Genomic DNA, 22,166 nt, shown 5'->3' with positions numbered 1-22,166 from the left:
GTGATTTCTGAGCATAGAGCTACGCGACACCGTTCACTTCTTCCAGTGGCAATACCAATATTTCAAGCTCCCACCAACTTCTCTCTACCCCTTAACCCAAGACACTCCGAACCAGAAGGTAAAATTACCAAGGGCTCCGATATGTCTTCCGCTTCGCACTCGGGCAGTTGGTAGGACCTATCGTTAGTTCAAAATACGGCTTACTGCAATAGATCTTTAATGTCGGCGTAATTCACACTAACATGGTTAGCCTGTCTTGCGAACTCAAGGGCTACAAGATACCGGTAAAAACAAACTCTTTCGGGCCTTCCCTCCTGCGCTTTCCGTCAGGCTTGAGGGCTTTTATGCGAAACCGTGGTGTTCTTGGTTTACTTCGCAAAATCTTGAGATCAATATTTAAAAAAGGAGAAGGAGGAAAAACTTTATTCAAACACAACATTAAGTGTCGAGAATGTCCTGGAGCGGGATCACCAACGCCAACTGGTTCGTCAGCTGGTCCGAGGCTGGCCAAGTCCGCCATGTTGAAGGACGAGGGTGTGGAACCTGGCGCCTGGGGTTCCCTGGCCCTATCCAGCCACGTGGGACCCTCCCCTGCACTCAACAAGAAATAAAGCTTCACTATGAGAACATTAAATAAACTCTTCGTACACTACCTGTTCGAGATAAATCTCTAACCAACATAGGCATTCTTCGACGCACACTTAAATACCCTCCTTGCACCTGCTCGTTCCTTTCTCTACCGTATACGACACTCTCCAGCATGTCCCAATTGTCCCGTACCATGCGCTAATTTCCAAGGTTGTATTTTCTCCTGCCCCATTGAAATTCCGTTCCCCATTTTAAAAGGGGGTTAACGGCATTTCATTGTATGATTTAACCAAGCAGTCTCGTAAACATTTAGTTAGGGCCATGTGCCTTCCTACGACTTTTACTGCCTGGGTGGAACCAGTGCGGACGAAATTATTACAGAATGAAGGCAGGCACGAAGAAGACACAATGCAGATAGGTACACAAGGACGGCCGCGGTACATCCTTCACTCTCTCGTCGTTTTGTTTGCGTTGGGTCCCCGAAAAGAAGGCCTTCCAACTCGCCCAGCTTGCAACACTTCTGTCCTTTACTGCACCCGCTAAAACCCTTCCCTTGAGGAGGATGCCTCATCCGACGTCCCAACCACTCCTTAGATTGTGGGGTCGCTCGAACGTGTGCGCGCCGGAGTATACAGAAAGGACGAAAATGCATCGACCTGTTTAATCCTAAGTTATTGTGTTAGTTAACGCTTACCTAGCTGTTGGTACGCACACGTTGTGTACAACAATAGTTCTCGGTCAGAGTAGCTGAGAGGAGGAACAAAGCTGATTGTGTTAGAGGCGTCAGAACAAATGTCTTCACATTTGCGGGAATTTGAGAGGAAAATTTATAACGCTTTCTTGCGAGATTATGTGCATGCACCTGCGCCCTTGCAAGTCCAACTTTTTTAGTGTGTGTGTGCAAGAAAGTTTAGCGATCCTGCTTCAATTGTTGCGGCTGTATCGCCGCAGGCACATCCTTGAAACTTTCTAGCTGTCGAAAGAAGCAGTGCATTTTCGTCAGGCCGACTGAACAATTGTGACATTTTTTTTTTCTCCAAAAGTCTTGGCTTTTGTACATACTTTCTTTTTATTTCCCGCGTACTTGCTGACTTCCGTGAACATTTCATATTGTTCTCATTGTTTCTTGGGAAATGGGATTTAGGGGGTGCAACAGCATATACATTTTGCTGTTCCGAAGCTGTAAAATATTTTTTTCTTGCTTTTTCAGCATTGTTGTGGCAACAAATTGGAACCTTCCGCGTGGCAGCAATCGTGGCCCACCTCGAAGTTCTCAGGATGAGAACAATGCGCGGTGGAAACGTATAAAACATTCGGCCTGAACCCCGGATAGCACCCGGCTTCGGCTGCAGACCGGTCGCATCCGAGATGAAGGCCTTCCTTGTGGTCGCCCTCCTTTCTGTCGGTGAGTAGCAGCAATGTTTCTTGCTTTCATGCAAACTAACGTTGAGGCTTTGCGCCGCTGTAGAAACTAAGAGTCATGAAGCGACTTAGAGTTAGACTGTATCCTTACCTCCTATAAAGGCCACCAGCTTAACCGAAACCATTGGGCGCCAGTCACGAAAATGTTCGAAGTGTCACGTTCAAGAGCCTTTTCTTTTTTGGTAGCCAGAACTCCAGAGATTGTCTAAGCTCTAAGCCCTGAAGCACACCTGTGCCTTCACCAGTCCGACTTCTAAACGTGTGTGTTGTCATTTTCAGCCATATTGCAGTTTTTCATAGGGCATGTTGCTTGGTTTAAGGATAGGAAGGTTTGGTTACAACGCGCTGTGAACCGATTGTCGTAGTAAGGCTGCATAGAGTTCTCACTGGATCAGCCACTAACTAGCAATCCGTAAGCCTATTATACACTCATATGTACCCTCTGCGCGCCTCAAGCAGGACATCGCTTTGGCATGACCCCATTTTAGTGACCTAGCGGCCACATAAAGTATGAAACGTTACGAACTACCGTATGCCGGCACTGGCGGACAGTAAAGTGGAAAGCGTACCTGTTACCGTGGTAGCAATTACAGCTACGCAGCGCAAACGCTTGCATCACAGCGAACCATGCACCAAACTGGAATCTTCCCATAGGTTAGGCACAAGGACTATACGGCCAGAGAAGAACAACGCAACACACAAAACTCTAACCAGGGAAAAAGACCCTCCACAACTCCAAAAACCGGCAGAATAAGCTGGGGAATTCAGGGTATGCAATGAACTGACAAAGGGTACGAAATATGGAGGACAACCAGCACTCTTGCAGGCAATGTTCAGTTCGGGCTCGCGAAAAAATTCTACTGCAATCAGAGTAGTCGCTGCATTAAGTTTTTGCCGCCACCACGCTTCCATTTTGTCAGAGGCACTGAGTACTTTAGACATCTCGTTGCGTGTTCAAATACAGCGGCCGCATATTGCCGACCGACTCCGTGGTGAGCAGAAATTGTATCAGGCTTGCAGGCTAGTCACTTGTGTTTGCGTCCCGGGGCTCTATTTTTGCGTTTTTTGTTGTTTGTAATTCGTAAATGGTCTCACGATGTTTACTAAATCTATCGCAGTTTTGTGCACTGTTTTGGAACTTCAGGCCGTTGTGTGCTCTTTAGGCCAGTTTGATTAGATGGCGTGGTCGTCTGCCGGATTATTAGCGCTGAACGCTCAGGTACTCCGTACATTTGTCTGAAGGAACATAAGCACGATTTGCAATGATTAAACAATGGTGAAGGAGCTGGAAGACGAAAAAGAAATGCCGATAACACATTTGAGACCCATCGGGGAGTCGGAGTAATCGGTAAAGCAAGTCTTAATTCGCTCTGGCGTTCTCGGTCAGACTACCCTTCCCATGTCAAAACGCATATTCCCGGTTTCTTGTGTAGCACCAGATAGCGACTTAGGCCTAGCACTCTCGAGCACGACCTTTGGAGAAACCAACGTGAGCCACTTTTGTTTATGCGCACTTCATCTTTTTTTCCTTGTTCACACTGGGGGTCCAACATGATTGCTCAAAATTTTATTTTACTTAGTGCGTTACTTAGTGCATCATCGTGGTTGTGGACGTTTTTCTGTGTCCACAAAGCCCATCTGACCCAAAACAGGAGCAGTATCTACACTATTGAAGTATTTTTTCAATTATTCTTGACGAAATACAAAATACTAATTTGTGTGTTAGAAACATGATAATGAACGAACAAGGTTAACCCGCTCGCTCCCAAAAAACCAAGTAAAAAGCGCAATTAGGCAAGCGCATTAAATGGCGCGAACTCGCCAGTGATCGGTTCACGCTCTATGTAGTATAGTGGCAACGTGATATGTTGAACTTAGCGCAACCCCAGAAGGCGCACTCTTCTGCCGAAATACATGGAATGTTGACAGACACGTAAAATATAAGGCAACGTTCGTAAAAGTTTCTACCTCTTGGAGAAAAATCATTTTTGTCAGTTTCCGAAACTCAGCATTCGGATCTTTGCTCCCGGCAGCTCATAACTACATAGTTTTTTGTATCAAATACACAATTTCCTTTGTCTGTACTTTGAGCTCAGCCAAAACATCGCTGAAAGAAAAAAAATTCGTCCTCTGTATGAGCATTCTCGAATTTAGACAGCTTCTTTCTATGCCATTTTGCATCAACCTGTGAAAGTAACGGTGCCTCACTGCGGACTTGCACTTCTACACAGCTTACCAAGGCGCCCTCGGCCAGTACTACCGCCGACTCTCCGGGTACGGTGGATACGGCCTCGGAGGAGGATATGGCCTAGGAGGAGGATATGGCCTCGGAGGAGGATATGGCCTAGGAGGAGGATATGGCCTTGGAGGAGGATATGGCCTCGGAGGAGGATATGGCCTCGGAGGAGGATATGGCCTGGGAGGACTTAGTGGCCTCGGAGGATACGGCGGTCTCGGCGGTGGATATGGTCTTCTAGGCGGCTACGGTGGCCTTGGAGGACTTAGTGGATATGGCCTTGGAGGACTTGGCGGATACGGAGGATACGGCCTCGGAGGACTTCGTGGATACGGAGGATACGGCCTTGGAGGACTTAGTGGATACGGACTCGGAGGACTTAGCGGATATGGCCTCGGAGGACTGAGCGGATACGGCCTTGGAGGACTTAGCGGATATGGCCTCGGAGGACTCAGTGGTCTCGGAGGATACGGCGGCCTCGGAGGACTCAGTGGCCTCGGAGGACTCAGTGGCCTCGGAGGATACGGTGGCTTGGGAGGTCTCCTCGCTGGTGCCCGTGGAGTCAGGAACCTTGGCAACGGAGTCCGCCAAGGTTTCGTCGGCTTCCAAACCGGAGTTGGACAAGTTGTCGACCCCCTGAGTGGAAGGTCATCCCGCTTCCCAGTCCCGATCCCAACCCACCTCGTCACTGCCCCCTTCCCAGTCCCAGTTCCAAGGCCAGTCCCAGTTCCACGCCCATTCCCTGTTCCAGTTGCCCGCCCATACCCAGTTCCTTTCCCCCGCCCACACCCAGTTCCAGTTCGCGTCCCCCACCCAGTCCCAGTTCCTAGGCCAGTGCCATTCCCAGCTCCAGTCGTCTCTCCAGTGCCCGTTGGATACAACCTTGGAGGATACAGCCTTGGAGGTTCCAGCCTTGGAGGATATGGCCTAGGACCACTTAGCGGATATCCAGGATATGGCCCCGGAGGACTTAGCGGATATCCAGGATATGGCCCCGGAGGACTTAGCGGATATCCAGGATATGGCCCCGGAGGACTTAGCGGATATCCAGGATATGGCCCCGGAGGACTAAGCGGATATCCAGGATATGGCCCCGGAGGACTTAGCGGATATCCAGGATATGGCCCCGGAGGACTTAGCGGATATCCAGGATATGGCCCCGGAGGACTTAGCGGATATCCAGGATACGGCCTCGGAGGACTTAGCGGATATCCAGGATATGGTCTTGGAGGACTTAGTGGATATCCAGGATATGGCCTTGGAGGACTTAGTGGAAACTCAGGATATGGCCTTGGAGGACTCGGCGGCTACGGAGGATACGGCCTTGGAGGACTTGGCGGCTACGGAGGATACGGCCTTGGAGGACTTCGCGGATACGGAGGATATGGCCTCGGAGGACTCGGCGGATTCGGAGGATACGGCCTCGGAGGACTTGGCGGATACGGAGGGTATGGCCTTGGAGGACTAGGCGGATACGGAGGATACGGTCTTGGAGGACTCAGCGGATATGGAGGATACGGCCTTGGAGGACTTGGCGGATACGGAGGATACGGCCTAGGAGGTTATGGTGGCTTCGGAGCAAGCAGTGGCCTCGGAGGATCTAGCAGCTTCCAATTCAGCCAGTAAACTCTCCTGTAAACGCAGGTAAGTCAATACATCGTCAAATAAAGGGGCACATGTCGTTCACCAGCACACTGCAAAGCATCAAAATTGCTTGCACTCCGTGCTTGCAGCACATCCAAAGTCCGTAATTCTTCACTGCGGGCACCCAATTCCCTAAGCTGTGGTGAGACTACAGTTCTTGCGTCTAACCACAAACTATTTGTTATCGAGTATATTTCGCGTTTAAAAACCATGTGCTTCAATACGCCCCTGCACTTACAACCTCAGAAGTTGCGCCCGCTGCGCTACTCTCCCGATACAAACGCAAATTTAAAATTCACCAGGCAGCCCAATTTTTTTAATGATTGTCTGTAGTGTTTTTTTTCTGGATGGGAGCAGAAAATGGCAGAAAAAGGTATTTAAAGTGGGGCTGGTGGATATACTTAAAATATACATTGGCTTAGATAACATTACTGTTGACTACCTCGGTTTATATTTACGTATCAGCAGATTGCAAGCACCGACAAGAAAACGTAGCGCGTGATGCCTTAGCACCCGCGTCCACAGTAACATTTGCCTTAAAAGTATTTTGTTTTGTTTTTTTCAGCTGTTGGCGCTGATGCAGACCATACAGTTACCAGGACCCAGCACAGCAAAGCTTTCTAACTCCATGACAACGACTACTGCTGTATACACTATGGTCATCGCACGAAGCGTCTATGGGTCTTAAAAATAAACTAGCTGAAGTCGGCAATGTGTCTTCTGTGAGCTTGACTATTTCATCTCCCCTTTTTCAACACAGACACTTCCAAAAAAAAAATTAAAGACACCGATTTCCCAGCATTGTAATTTGCAGACACTTTGTGGCCGTTGGCAGATAATAGGTCCGGTTAGTCTAGATTATGACCATGATGAGGATCGACCAGATTTAGGGGAAATCCCCAACGTGGAGCAAGTTTATGCGAAGGAAAACTTGACATCCAGCTCAATGCAGCTTTCTTTTTTGGCCATGCGGCTGCATTGAGGTGGATGTCAAATTTTCCTTCGCACACGATGATTTAAACGATGCACAGCGACAATGACGACAAATCCAATCGATTTATTTGTGTTTGGTTGAATCTTCACAGAAATTTCGAACAGCGCATCGAGGTGAAATTAGTGTTTTAGAACGCACCAGAACAATAAGTATAAAATATCATGGCAGCAATATGTATATTAAAAGCACCATGCAACGATTTTTTCAGCTTTTTTTTTTCTAAATCATCAATGCTTTCAGAACGTAGTCAACAAGCGCACCCTTTACTTCAAAAAGGGGTTCAAAAAGTATTTCAATCAAAATTTTCTGTTCAAGGCTCAAGCATTACAGCAATGCCACAAAAATATTTTCTTTTCCCAGTTTTGGCAATGTTCGCGCGCTCAGAAAATATCATCTTAGCGTAGTCGCTGGCTTCCTTTGAGTTGCTGCAACAAATGCGTTCACTAGCTACTTTTAAAGCATATCGCCACAAAAAGGAAGTGGAAACTCGAAGGCAACTACCGAAGCACCCAGTGTCGCTCTGTGCTAGCTATAACTATAGCTTGTGCAGTGCTTCCAAGCACGAAGGAAGAAAAGAGTGTTTATCGGAAGTGTTGTTGCAAGGTCTCTTTAAGCGATGCCGGATAGCAGCTAGGGAAAATGTCTTATGGATATGTCTTATCATGAAGGTTATTACAAATACCTAATGGTTTCTGAAAAAAACCACCTGTCTTTTTGTGCCATCCTCAGTGACATGCTCAGAGGAAGAAAATGATGCCAAGGATTTATGCTACAATGGCCCGTAATATTTTCGCATAAAACTTTATCTCTAGCTCACTATTTCCTTGTGTTTAATCTATTAAATTTGGTCTTGATAAGACATCTGTTATTGATAAAGCAGGATGCCCTTTACTGTTATTTTAATGCCTCACTGCGCCAACTTGAATGCAGTAGGACCACATCATTGCCCCGCAACAACGAGTGCAGCCCAATAGTTTTATAACCCAGAAGTCTAAAATGTCTCGAAATTGTAACCGTGGAACGTTTAATGCGGCCGCAAGTTTGCCAACGCGAACTGAAAAAAGCGGCGCGTCCCTCGGGGGAAATCGAACCTGTGTCAATCGCGTTCTGAAACCGGCTCCTATCCGATTCAGCTATCATCCGTCACACTACGGGCGCACAGCATTATTTCCTTTGGGTTATTAGTAGCGTTGGCGTTGGACTTAACGTGAACGTTCGTTCGCACGCTTGTTCGTTTGTTCGTTCGCTTGGTTGGTCGTTCGCTTGGTCGGTTGTTCGGTTGTTCGGTCGTTCGGTAGGTCAGTCGCTCGCTCGCTCGTTCGCTCGTTCGTTCGTTCGTTCGCTCGCTCTCTCGCTCGCATAGGCCTGCCTATATTGGGGTTTTATTGACGCCCCCACACGATATGGTAGAGGGTGCCACTTTCGCTAAAAAATTGGCACATAACGGAGTACTGGGTTGGATATACAGTAGCCGACCATTTTTTTGGACTCCTAAAATTCGCACTTGCTTGATATTTCGCAGATCTACCATGGGAGTAAAGACTCGCGGATTTTTCGCATTGCTCTTTTATTCGGACTATTTTTCGTTTCCCTCCAGGTACGAAAAATCGGTCGGCTACAGTATTAGGTGGAATTTCGTTGGGTGGGAAAACGTAATTGTTTCAAGGAGCCTAAGTTAAACGCGTTATAATAGGAAATGGGGGTCTCTGGCTCAGAGACACTGGCTCAGAGTTCGACACTGGCTTGGAGTTCGCTCGGCGATCTAGTGGCTCCGCGGAGTGGAAAAAGAGAACTACTTTGTTGATATGCCTCATTTAGCTGATGAAAGAAACGTGAAAAACTGGGGTTCATTCCTCCGTCATAGGAATTTGTAAAACACGAAAGTGAAATGTGTAGCGAAATCTCCAGCTTAGCATGATTTGCGGGTTGGCGAATTTTTGTGGATGTGCTTGACGAGCGACGTCCTGCTGGCGGGTTGCTTCGGCAAAGGTGTACTGGCGTCATTCCCGTGACGGATATGACGTCAGTGGAATGTTGGTGTATATAGGCATAAAACACCTTCGTGTTGTAATATAAAACCCGACAACGAACAACCTGAAGTATATGTACTCTTTAGTATTAAAGGTTGCTTCCCCGCAAGAAGACATTGTGTGCAGGGGTGCACCCTTTACAGGCCGTTTGCTTCGTTAGACGGGTACGTGCTGCTCATCTTTTGATGACCGGCTTTCAAAGAAAAAAAGAGTACTCGGCAGCCGCAAGCTTGCCGCACGTCTTGTGATCAATGTTGCGGGAGCAAGCGCCGTTCCTCGGCGGCGGGTGACTTACCAGAGAATTTATAAGCAACCCGCGCCGGGGAGAAACCGTGGTTACGGCAAACCAGTGAAAGGCGACCAACATATGAGCATTGGCTGCCGAAAACGTTACGAGGTGACGGCAGCCGGATTCGTACCGTCCATTTTATTATCAACGGCAGCCAATTTGTTGCCTCTTGCCGAGCATTCCGGAGAACAGCCATAGGTTGGCCGGTCAAGAAACGGACTTTCCGTGCTGCCTGGGTACTCGCGTCACTTCCGTGACGGATATGACGTAAGTGAAATCTTCGTGAATACCGGAATAAAACACTTTCTTGTTAAAAGAACAGAAGAGGTATCCCAGCTTGCTTTGTTTACTTCTGTAGTAGTTGCATGCGTGTAATAATATCGTTTCAAGCGCATGTAGTGCTACAACAACGCAAATACGATGTCTGTGATCAATCAATGCCAGATTTGCGGCTAAGACAAGAATTGTATGGATGCGGTATACTTAGAAGGATTTGTATACGAGTGTGCAGGGCCCTTTATTTAAAATTAGGGAGAAAATTTCGATAGTTGGGCACCAAGTGCACTAGAAGCCTCAAACCACGCCTTTTCCCACTACCGAGGTACCTGTCATCCTCTCCAATACTGGTAATTATTTCTCTCAAGACAAACAAACCAAGGCTGCTTGCCTTTGAACAAAAGGTAGAGGTGTAATCTCCTGCTTCAAATAAGCTCTACGGCTTTTAGAGCCCTTTTAAAAACTTTCGAAAAAAAATGCCTCAACTTGCACTAGTGGTGCAAGGGTGGAAAAACAGCAGAGCTGGCAGCCCCTCTCCCTTCGTCGGAGACCCGGCTGTTGCATCTCACATGAATTTCCGAAGTTGCCGCTGAAAGTTCTTCGTGACTGGCAGGCCCGGATCGTTTGGCTCACAGACACGTTGAACGCCTTTTACGCCAGCCACAGACGATTTCAGAAGCGTTAAACGAGGCGACTAAATGCGCTGACGACAAGGCTCGGTTTATGAGAAAGAACATAGCGGTCGCATCTTATTTTCTTTCCAAACAAGAAATGGCCCCCACATCCAACTGGATACCCCTGCTGAGTTCTCTGGCACAAGTGAATCCCGAGGTCGCGGAGGGGTTCAACGCAAGCAAACCAGCACTCATTAACTTTCTGCGAGAAATTCAACAGACTGGGTTGAAGGGTTTCGAGCGACCTTTAAGGGAACGACCGTAGAGAAAGTGAAGACAACCCTCTCTACTTTCAGGAAGTTTTCTTGCATGGCTGATGAATGCAACGACGTCAACGTAAGACAAATTTTAAGCCCTTCTACGTGGGTTATCTTGATACCAACGGCCACCCAACGGGCGCATTTCCTGATGCCGATGTTATTTATGACACATAGGCCAAATCTGTGACATCGCCAATTTTGAAAGAGCTGAGCACGTCTTTGTTGGACTCGACCAAGATGGATTCTTGTGCATTCGATGGGGCGGCGAACTGCTCTCGCCGGCATGGATGGGTACAATCCTTACTCAAGCAGCATTGCAGCCCCCACCTTTGTTATACTCACTTTCTGCAGCTTGCGTTGCTTCGAGCTGCAGAGTCATCAAAGGAAATCAAGCGGACCATCAGCTTGATCTCCTCGCTCTCCTATTATTTAGCAAGGGCCCAAGCACCTGAGCGTCCTTGAAAATATTGAGGATGTCCAAGGATTGAAGCTGAAGCTATGGCTATTCGAAAAAAACTCGCTGACTCTCCCACGACCGGTCGTTGTATGGTATCCCGACGCTATTTGAGCGTTTACTGGTGGCCTTAGAGAGCATTTATCAAGATGGTGGGGACATGAGCATTGAAGCTGGCGGGCTATTGCTGCGGCCAGAGAAAACGATTGCAATTATTTCATGTGTGGATCGTCTGTTCAAGCCATTGGCGTCTTTCAAGACCGCCATTCAGAAAACGTCTACGACTGTGGCAGACCTATGTCCTCTCGTCGAGGCACCAACGGGGACGATTGCGGACCTTTCGGTCGGAGGAGTGCTCAAAGACGTAAACACATCGGTGCAGGGCCTAAAAAAAGTGGCACTCACATTCAAGAGTTAACACGCGATGACCAGAGAAGCTTAGAATTCCATTTAACCATGTACAAGGAACTGATTCTTGCGAATCTCCGACAACGACTTGTAGACTGCTTTAGAGCGCTCCGTTGTTTTTACGCGTTCTTGCCGCATAAGAAACAAGTTGTAGTCTGGAAAACAGTTCTTCCCAGCAGTCGGTCTGCGATACGATGAACAAATTGGAAGCAACTACGATGCAAAGAAGAACAATTCCACATGAATTCAGGAATATTTGACGTCCACCGCATTTGTAGCATCTCTGCTCGTTCAGCCTCACCACGCCACAATTTTCCTCAGCGTGCAAGACGTCTTCATCCATCTCCTGCTGCTGCCGATCACAACAGCCACTTTTGAGCGCTCGTTTTCCGCTCTGAAGTTTTCCGCTCATAAAGAAGCCGTCGTCTTCCCAACCATGTGAATGAGCTGATGAGCATAAGTATGGAAGGTTCGGTGGTACCTGACACGCGAGACGCTATTGACGTTGGCCGACAAGCTTTTAATTATTTCTTCGTAAAAGCGGTGTAGTGATACAGCAATAAATGTATACTGTTGTAAATAGGTGCGGTGTTATGAAGTTTTAGTCTTTAAATTTTCCTATTTCCTATTTTCCTATTTTTATTTTGAAAATCAATGTTTCCTTCTTTTATTAGCATTACTAACACTTTGATTTGTTTCTGTAGACGTCTAAAAAATTTCACGTTTTCGAGATTCCGAGATTTTTGCTGCGTCATTATTTGACCCATTATCCTATGTCCGGTCTTCGATTGATTTTTTTTATTAGGAACCTGAATTATTAGCGTTGTTTTCACACTCCGTCAAAAAAGAAGTGTCCAGATATAATGATAAGAACTACGTGACATTCATTTGTCAGATGCCACTGGTACAGAACAAGAACAAGCCCGCAAAGAAGTACGAACAAAGCGTATATCAACAAGCTCTCACCCAAACATAATTCAACTGGGGCCACCTTTATCTTGAGCTGACGGTAGTGAAAACACATAATTTACTTTCTTCATTGATTCGGGGCAGTTCTTTGTTTACAGCTCTACTCTTTGAAGAAGCTCTTTCAACATCTACATTTAAAATTACGAATTTGGTTAGGCGAAGAGCTACGGAAGCTAATCCTGGCGTTTTAATTACTTGTGAGCGTCAAAAGACAATCGGTGCCCGCTTCATAACTGCTGCATAATTCGTGTACTGCGTAAACATTGTTTCAAAAACTTAAATTTCGTCATAGACCCAGGCAACAAGTTTGAAAATGTCCTTATACGTTGGAAAATGGTCAGGCAATTAAGAACTGAATACTGACCTTTTTCGGTAAAAACTGAAGTTCTAAACAATAACTTATTTTTTAGGATTAAATAGAGGACACCGCATCCCGGATTTAAATAGAGAAAAAGGGAAACATACGTCACGGGGATGAGGATTTGGTTAATAGACATCTATTATTTAACTAGAGAACAAAAAAAGAAACAGTTTGTTTAGTTTATTCAACCTCCCGCCTCCTCTGCGCCCCCCCCCCCTACCCCAACCATTGAGACACCCCCACCCCCACTCCCTTCATTCGATTCTTGGGGAAACCCATGCCCCAATGTCTCAAGCATGTCTCTCATACACACACCAAAGCGCCTTGCGGCAGAGCCAGTTTCCGCGCGGATGCTCTTCAGCTCTCAATCTCATTTAGATATTTCGGAAAAAAATCTCACTGCAATTTACCGCTAAGACGGCCGTCATTGCACCGAAGCTCACGCAGTTGTCGCCGCGGAGCTGTAAACAAAAAAAAAAACGAAATTCACGTCTTCCGTCAATACATACACTTATACGGGAGGGGTTTGGTTCCAGAAAACGGCTGTTACTCGTGTTGAATCGAAAATGTCTCTAAACCAATTATATGACGTTGCGCTATTCAAATGAATACGTAGCCATGGGGAGATCTATCTCAGCTGGCGCGGATAACTATCAGACGCAGTTTCATTGATTGATTGCAGGATTTAACGCGTCGACGCAACGCAGGCGATGAGGCGCGCTGTAGTGGAGGGCTTCGGATTAATTTTGACCACCTGGGGATCTTTGATGTGCGCCAAAATCTCGTACACACGGGCGTTTTCGCTTTTCTCCTGCACCAGAAAAGCGGCCGACGAGGCCGAGACGCAGTTTCAATACAGATAACATGAATCCACAGCTTCTAATTCATTCAAACAGCACCACAAAGTTCAAGGGAAAGGAACAGCCCCATTTCGGTGTGTTAGGATAAAATTGTACTCGTTACAAGATTTATTGAGCTACTTTTCTGAGAAGCATACGAAGTCTCAAATTCCAAACAGGCGTGTTTTGTTTCTTCCCTCATTTGAAATAATTGCGCCCGGTCAGTTGTGTTCTGTGTCGGACACACATTTGGCTTCGCTGTCGGCTACGTTCCCAGAGTAGATTCAAGGCAACTTTTTAATTTGCTGCTGCGCCTGAAGTCGCTCATCGCTCCACTCGCCTTTTTAGCACAACCGCTGTGTTGTGCAAGGAAGTCAACCAGTCGTTGTTGCAACGGGTAGATAGTTACAGACGGGTGTATATGCCCGCCGCAAAACGTGCTTTTACAGCGTCGTGTTTCGTCAGTGCTCTGATCGCTTAACTTGCGACGTTCGCAAAAAAAAAAAAAAAAAAAAACTAATGTGGTCAATGCGACAGATTGAGCGACAGCCTCGGTCTCTATAGGTAAGGAATTCGGTGCCTCGGGATGCGAGTGCTGGTATGGCTTGTCATAGTAATGCAGCAAAGAAAATGACGTAGAGCGGAAATGATGATGATAAAACTATAGGACGCGTTCGACAATTACACACCAACGCCTTTGCAATCACTGCATTTTAAGGGGGGCTGATGTCTCCCCGTGATTTTATGCATGGATAAGTTGGTGTTTGTGGAAAAAGCATACCCATGCAAGAAAAGTTGTCTGCCGAAAGAGTTGACCATGCCTCGGTCAAAACTATAAAATACGAACAAGCTTCGTCATTCAGTCGCAGTTATATCAACAAGATTAACCCGCCAGTTTATTTCAACGAAGCTGTTATTTTCATCGATTTTAACATTCCATGACGTCTCACTTCGCAACGACCCTCTGGGGTTGTTCCTCACGCGTACACGCATCGTCATCACCATCACAAACCCGCTTCTGTCCACTACACGACGAATGCCTCTACCGCTAAGGTGTGAATACGGGCTAGTTGGTTCACAATCATGGAGGAAAGATTCTATTACGTTCTATTACGCTTATTACACCATTACCCATGAAGCTCTGTTACTCCTCTATTACGCTCTTCCAACTGTTTTTGTCTTGCAATGTTATAGTCTATGCTTCGCTTACAAATTTTATGCTATTTGTATGGAAGTGATGGTCTTCCTATACTTGTAATCAAGTCTCTCACGAACGGTCGACGCACACCGTTTACCTCATTTGAGTGCGGCTTCTACTGGCGGTACCGTATTATTACAGAATGTCGACATGAATTCCGCATTCATTCGAGTTGTTGCTTGCAGCATGTGCTGGAACAGCTAACTAAACATAAGAATTTAGAAATTTAGAAGCAGATATTTAGAATCTCCTTTAGAAGTAAGATATTTAGAGCCTATTTAAAATTTATAATATTTAGAATTGGCATACTCAACCTTTGTCCGGGCTAGGCTTGAATACGCTTCAGCAATATGGAACCCCCACCAAACCTATTTGATAAATTATCTTGAGTCAATCAGAAATCGCGCAGCCCGATTTATCTCTGCGACATATAGCTTTCTTTCGAGCATCTCAGTCATAAAATCGCCCCTCGGTCTCCCCACCCTCACTTCTAGGCGGGAAATCGCAAGGCTCTATCTTTTTCATAAACTATATTATACATTCCCCGACATGCATACCTCGTTATTGCCACCGCCATTCTGCACTTCACACCGCCTACATAACTCATTGAGTGAGCAGCGTCTGTATGGCTCCACAAATGCATTCAACAAATATTTTCTTCCTATTGCCGTAGAGGAGTGGACTAACGTGCCTGATTCAATAGTAACCGCACGTGACCCAAATAAATTCAAGATGTCGTTAACAGTTCACCTGTAAAACTAGATCCCATTACCTAACTGCGGGCAGTACAATCAAACCCGGATGTTAGTGTATAGTTCCCAAGTATCTCATCTCTTGTTCTCTTTGCTTTTGTATTTCCTGTTACCTCATGCGTTTAATCGATTCTTGTTGAGACGTCCTCTTCTTTTTGGCGCACCATGTGTTGTTTCCTTCCGAATTTATCTTGAGATTACATGCGCTGAAACTGCGTCAGGGATCACTAACCCTGTTGTGCGCCAACCTTGCTTGTTTACCCTCCATATTCCTGTCTCACGCTATTGTTAATGGTGTTACATCTGTTTTTGTATTGCCTCCTCCCACATTTTTTTTGTCTTCTTTTAAGCCGTTGTTACCCCATGCGGTCAAACGGCTGCTGGGTTAGTCTTTTCTTGTTGCTCCCCAAAAACTTATTAACCCTGCTTTACATATTGGCTCATCTTTTTCTCTTTGTTGTTCCATCTGTTTTTTAGATGCGACTGCATCTCATTCACTCGCATTGTCCTTCCATACGGCGTTGTTGTCCCTCCACACCCCTCCCCCTACACTATAAAAAAAATAACAGTTAGCGGCGCCCGGTTTCGATCGCACGACCCTGTGGGCGGTACGCGAGGTACATGGTGCTCTTCCCACAGCGCCACAAAACCGATTTTTTTCCCCCAACAAAACAGGTTTATTTACATAATAAATATGCAATGTACAGGGCAAGACACACTATTATACATGCTGCTACATTTTGTTACATTGTTGATGACACATTCCAGACTGGCGTATTCCAGACTGGCGTGTTAAGAGAAAGCCGAGACAGAATCGAATGCTACGAACGCGCCTTATATCCTTGACTCATTAAAACTACGTCGATATGCTACTGATACAACGCATGATGGGGCAATGATTAACACTTGCAATAAAAGAAAAGAAGCTCCCACTTCCAGCAACAATGATGGAGTAAAGGTCGTAGCGACAGCGAAGCCCCAAGCATACCACTTAGAGAGATTGACCAAGATTGGCCAATAAAACATAATAATAATCATAAAACATAATAATCATACGCGTTCCCGACACGTTTCACGTGATTTCAGAATCAATCCAACGGAAACACCAAGTGAACCCCACGATGCGTCGCATCTACACAGGGTTCCCCTCGCGGGGAGGTGGCCGCAATTTTTTTTCCCCTGTCTGTTTTTTTTTTTTTTTTGTTTGTTTGAATGAACATGTATACGCTGCATTGTTTTTCACTTTCCCCATTCATGTAATCTTGTTATTGCTGTTGGCGTGTTTATGTAACCTTCTTGCTATTGCTGTTGTGTTTCCCCCCTCATCAGTTATCATGACCATTCGCAAGTTGTCGTATCCGCCCCCCCCCCCCTTGCATAATGCCAGAGACAGGGTCTTTAAGGGTAAATAAATGATGACGATGATGATGATGATGATTGTGGTGGTGGTGGTGGTGGTGGTGATGACCTCCTTTCAACTGTTCGCGCTCTTTCTTGGTGCGGCAGCTTACTTGTGCCTACATTTTACGTATATACTTACGATGTGTCGCCTGGATTTGCCCATCCTGACTACCTTAAGGATTCCCTTTTGCAATTTGATTATTGCATTTTCCCTTCACTCATTTTGCGCAGGCACGGCGAAAGTACGAGGTACAGACCGAGAGGCAACCACAAGACGCAGCGAAAGGATGGCCGTTCACAGTATCAGCCAATGTACAGGGTGCTACGACGATATTTGGAACACTTTAAAAATTATTCCTGAGCGAACCGCTGCTCGGTTCGCGCTAAAACTTCACACGAAGGTCGCATTTTGTGGTCTATTTTGTTTGACACCGGAAACAACGACGGTACTTACTGGTTTATTCTGAAAATAAACAAGCACCATTTTCGCCCATTGCAAAATTGCGGCCGATTTGGACGTGCGAGCCAGCAAGCTGATCTTGGAACGACGGCGCCACCTGGGGTATGCAGAGCGAAACTTGACGATAGGGACGTGGCCTCCGCGATCGGCGCGCCGCCGGCAGCCGATCGCGGAGGCCACGATGGGGATTCACAGTTGACCGGTAGCAAACGATCAGAAAATCTGTTTCGTCCTTAGTTTACGATGATCATACATATTGCATAACAGCTGATACCAATCATAATAAATTATCAACACGGTTCATCATTGCCAATAAATGTTGGATTTGTTTCCTCACCTGCTTTTACATTTTCTGATCATCTCCTGCGCCATTTTGCTCCTTCCTGCCGTGGAATGAGCGTGAATCCCCATCGTCCGTTTCGCTCTTCATACCCCAGCTGGCGCTGTCGTCCCAAGATCACCTGGCACTGGTTCGCACGTCCAAATGGGCTGCCATTTCCCATAGGTTAAAATCGTTTTTATTTATTTCCGGAACAAACAGGTAAGTGCCGTCATTATTCCCGGTGTCAAACAAAATAGACCACAAAATACGACCTTCTTGTGAATTTTGAGCGCGAACCGAGAGCGGTTCGCTCAGGAAAAAATTTTAAGGTGTTCCAATTATCGTCGTGACACCCTGTATATGTTGCCCGGGAATAGTTCCAGAAAGTGCCATATATTTAGTCAAAATGTTAAAAATAAGTTCTTTTTATTTGGATGCGTTCTTAGTGGAGGGGGCGGGGGGATATTCTCGCACGAATTGAATAATTGCGATGTTGTTATTAAACTGGAGAACTTGGTATTCCGTGTATCGAATATTTTGTTTCAAACGAATATGCACGTGTTCTGCAAATCCCGGAGACGAGCAATGTCATATCGGTAGGTATACATGGCTGCTAAACACATTGCGACTCTGAAATCCTGTCTCCAGGGATAAATGGCGGCCGCGAACATTTTGGCCGATGGAAAAACACCTATGTGCACTCCAGCCTTTTTTGTTGTTGTTAATGTTGTTGTTGTTGTTGTTGTTGTTTTCACGTTTATTCTGGCCCAACATTGCCCACTCTTGTAAAGCAGCATTGCGTGTTAGTAACACGTACCCGATACTATAGAAAGAAACTCTTATTATTACATTTTAAATTATGTTCGAAGTCTGCTCCTTGTTTTTGTCTTTTGTTGTTGTTTTGTTTTGTTTTCAATGCGTTACTAATCGTTCCAACATACTTAGCAAGTTCTTTTCCTTATTTTTTTTTTCTGTTCGACCCGATTCGAGACTTCGAAAAAGCAGAACCCTTCCACGAGTCCAGAATATTTTGACCTTAAGGGCAGTTTTCGATATTCATTTGCAACCTTTATCAGAACAACGCAGATGCCCTTGCAGAACCGGACCAATCTCTTACTGATTCCAGAGTGAACAATAATATTCTGGTTCACTTTCCTGACTTTTGGAATAGATCAGCTGGGAGGTTTGACCAATATCCTCTCTATTTGTTCTATCCCACTGCTTCCCTCTCAACCGCTCTCTCTCTCTCTCTGATTGGAATGTTTCACCACCTCTCCTCCCATGGGATCACACGAATTACGTCTGTACACACGACCACCGCGCAACTGCTGCCTATCTGGCTCAAAACGTTTCAGAGAGCAGGACTTCAATGCACTGGACGACGATCGTCATGAGATCTCACTTCGCTGAACTCTCCGCGCGTTCAGCATCGCTTTTTCGGCAACCATGACTGGACTCAGAATGTAACACTTGACCGTAAATCAAACTGAAAGAAGCGTAACAAGCAAAGCACACGCCAAATCGAAGGGTTTGCGCAAGAAAAATAGTTGCACCGGCATAAATACCGTCCTATTGAGGCTTAACGTCCGTTGGGGGTGTAGCTCAGATGGTAGAGCGCTCGCTTAGCATGCGAGAGGTACGGGGATCGATACCCCGCACCTCCACTCACTTTTTTTTTTTTTTTTCTTTATGCTCACGTGGTTATGAGCTAGGTTGTTCGAGACTTTTACCCGACTGCTCGACAAATTACTTTGGGATGTGTCACAAAGGCAGTCAACAAACGCCGAAGTATCCGCACCACGGTGGTGATCCACACTGCCCGTCATCTGTAGCCCCACGATGAAGTACTACTTCAACCCGTGAGATGGCGCCGCCTGCCCGATGGCCTGACAATATTGCGAAGACGCCTTCGTTTTCGGCGCGAGCTTTGAATGTGGAGTTGTAGTTTCCGAGTGTGCTTTTAAGCATTGTTGATGCGTGCTCACCGGAGTTTAAATTGAAACTTTCTTGAAAGAACGATATTCTCTGCGAATAGAGAGTCTTTTCGACATCCCAAAAGATTTTTCCTTTTTTGCAGCTGATATCAATGTCGGCGGATCCCGATAAAAAAACTGTTAAGTGACTTTTTGGGGAAATGCCGCCGAAAAAGGTTCTTCCGGAATGTTTGCCCGGGTAAGAAAAAAAAAGTGCATGGCTCAGAATAACATTGAATTTAAACGATTTCCTAACCATAACATCGAAGCAGATTGCCCGATGGCTCTCACAGTGGCGCGGAACTTATGGCCGAAGTCTGAACCCCGTAAGGTTTCGCTACAGTAGGTCTATGCCCGCACGCACGACCTGTAAATCCCTGGATTAGCGTGCATATTTAAAACACCGCACCAAAGAAACCACGCGTCATAGACATTAGAGCCCAATCTAGAATGGCGAAATCATAGTAGGACAATCATGACTAGTGCAGCTGTGTTGTACCAAAACTGTACCAAAATTGTACCAAAACTGACGCCTCAGAGAGGCGTTAGTGTTGCGAATGTGTCATCTGAATGAAAGTTGTAAATTAGGCATCTAAACACAGCTGGGGAATCAAGATGATGCGAAGACAGGCTAACGTGCCCTCTCAGTGCCTACAGTCACGGCGGCCGAAGGAGAGGGGGGGGGGGGGGGTGCCTCCGAAGTTTGTTCCAGGCACCGCGTAAGCGAGTGTTCCTTTCGGAAAAGCTCCCTTCTTCCGATAATCTATAACCTCCTACGGGAAAAAATTCTGGCTACGGTCCTGGTCTCCCGAACAGAAATAGTGGAATGGTCGAAGAACGTTGCACCAAAAGAAGGCAACACTACGCCTGAGTAGCCCGATCCAAATGTAAACTGGTTGAACGTATTGAGAAACAGCGGTAAGCTATGCCGCAGGCCACCCAGAAACAATTCGTTGTAATACTTTAGCATGGAAGACACACGGTCCCTTCATGTTTTTCCGCCGAGGTACTTGAAAAGGTGTACAAAGGCGCTGAGCGTTTTCTTTGGCGGGAGAGCTTGGGCGACCGGGACATCGGAAATAGGGTGACATTCATTCGCAGTAATCATCGGCTTCAATGTGAAAGAGGGAGGAAGAACACGAAAGCAGAAAAAAATTAACAGAACGTAAACAAAGAATCCATTCCGGATTTAAAACTTTGTGGCGCTGGGTGTATACAATAATACCACAGTTATGTGACCTTTCGCCGGTTTTGTTCGTTTTTGTTCTCATTTAGGGGGATTGCAGCATGGTGATCGTTGTGGTGAAACTTGAAAGCATGCCAGCGTAAGCTTGGCACGTGGCTCGAGAAAGAAAAGCATTTCTCGCAGCCGTTACATGATGACAGGCTTGGCGCTTGCCTTTTGCTTCGTCCATCTGTCTCGTTTTTAGTGCTGTTTTTTTTTTTTTTGCCATGCATAGCGCCCTCGTCTATTGTTGCTCTACTCACTCCTGTGTATTACAAAAATTTGAAGAAGGGGGGGGGGGGGGGGAGGAAGTAGGCAACGTTACCATAAAAAAGGCAAGGCAAGGTAACCAAAAAAGAGGCAAGGCAGATTGAAACGAATTAATGGAGACAAAAAATGGAAGCTAAAACGTCGTAAGAGATGTACAGGGCTGAGAAATTGAACATTAGAAAGGAAAATTTCTACGATGATTCCCAGGGGAGTGCTTTGCTTTTTGAGGCTAGAGCAGGTTGCCTGCGAACTAAGAGTTTTGTGGGGAAGTATTCACAAAATGATGGGGTATGCGTGGTCTGCGGACAAGGAACAGAAACTGTGCGGCACATAGTGTTAGAATGTGAGGATATCCATCCAAATCTACATGAAGGGAATATTCGGCTTCCGGAAGCCCTAGGAGTTAAGGGTAGCACAGAGGAAGTTAACTCAAGGCTGTCGAGGCGACGAAAAGAAGATTAGAATGCTGGTGGACGAGAAGCAGAGCGGGGAATATTGCATAGGGCAGCTACCACCTGTAACAGGAAAAAAAGGGCATTTTGTGCCTAATAAGCTTTTTGTGCCTGCCCTAAGCAGCGCTAGTATTAAACCAAGAGTGTAAAACATGGATATATATTAGTCCTTTTTGGTAAGATGACATGCAATCACCCTGATACAAAGGGAAACCAATAGCAATCATCATCATCATGGTTTTCGTCTTATCCCCTTCTCCTTTCTCGTATGCGAGTGCCACAAAATCCATGTGTGTTTAACGCTTTCTAACTTTCTATCGCATATTGCGGGATTTTTAAAAATAATTTCTGCCCAAACCACTCTACGGTGGGCATTTCAAAGTGGGTTCTGATAGTACATTTTAACACCTAAATCTGCTGTAGTAACCTAAGATAGCTTTTCTGATGAAGGAACGATGTGAAGCCTCATTAGGCTGGTGCGTTTAGTTGTCAGTAGCAAGGGTGGCGGAAAGAGTTCAAGAAGAGGGCGGGAGCCGCCATTTTTATTCTTGCTTTTTCGAACGAACCCCTCACTGGATCTGTTTGTACGGCAACCACCGTGACGGCAACATAATCTCATCCAGTTTCGTTCCATCCCTCCTATGTTCCGTTGTCTAACGGTCTGTACCG

The 22,166-nt window shown here is 46.1% G+C and overlaps 1 protein-coding gene and 1 non-coding gene across 2 annotated transcripts in view; both read left to right on the top strand.

The window, feature by feature from the left end:
• Window positions 1–6,602, top strand: part of LOC144153191 (uncharacterized) — a 49,078-nt gene extending 42,476 nt beyond the window's left edge. The window contains exons 3-5 of the mRNA XM_077684839.1: window positions 1,900–1,993; window positions 4,242–5,890; window positions 6,456–6,602. Of these exons, the coding sequence (XP_077540965.1) occupies window positions 1,900–1,993; window positions 4,242–5,872 (1,725 nt within the window). The 3' untranslated portion in view covers window positions 5,873–5,890; window positions 6,456–6,602. The remainder of the gene's footprint in view (window positions 1–1,899; window positions 1,994–4,241; window positions 5,891–6,455) is intronic.
• Window positions 6,603–19,168: 12,566 nt separating this feature from the next.
• Window positions 19,169–19,241, top strand: Trnaa-agc (transfer RNA alanine (anticodon AGC)). Its single transcript has one exon. It is a non-coding gene; the product is annotated as a tRNA-Ala (tRNA).
• The last annotated feature ends 2,925 nt before the right edge of the window (window positions 19,242–22,166 follow it).

This window comes from Haemaphysalis longicornis, unplaced genomic scaffold (genome assembly GCF_048455015.1).
Source record: "Haemaphysalis longicornis isolate Haplotype H1 unplaced genomic scaffold, Haemaphysalis longicornis Haplotype H1 scaffold_9, whole genome shotgun sequence".
NCBI classification, from domain to species: domain Eukaryota; kingdom Metazoa; phylum Arthropoda; class Arachnida; order Ixodida; family Ixodidae; genus Haemaphysalis; species Haemaphysalis longicornis.
This window is presented reverse-complemented; position numbering and strand designations above follow the sequence as displayed.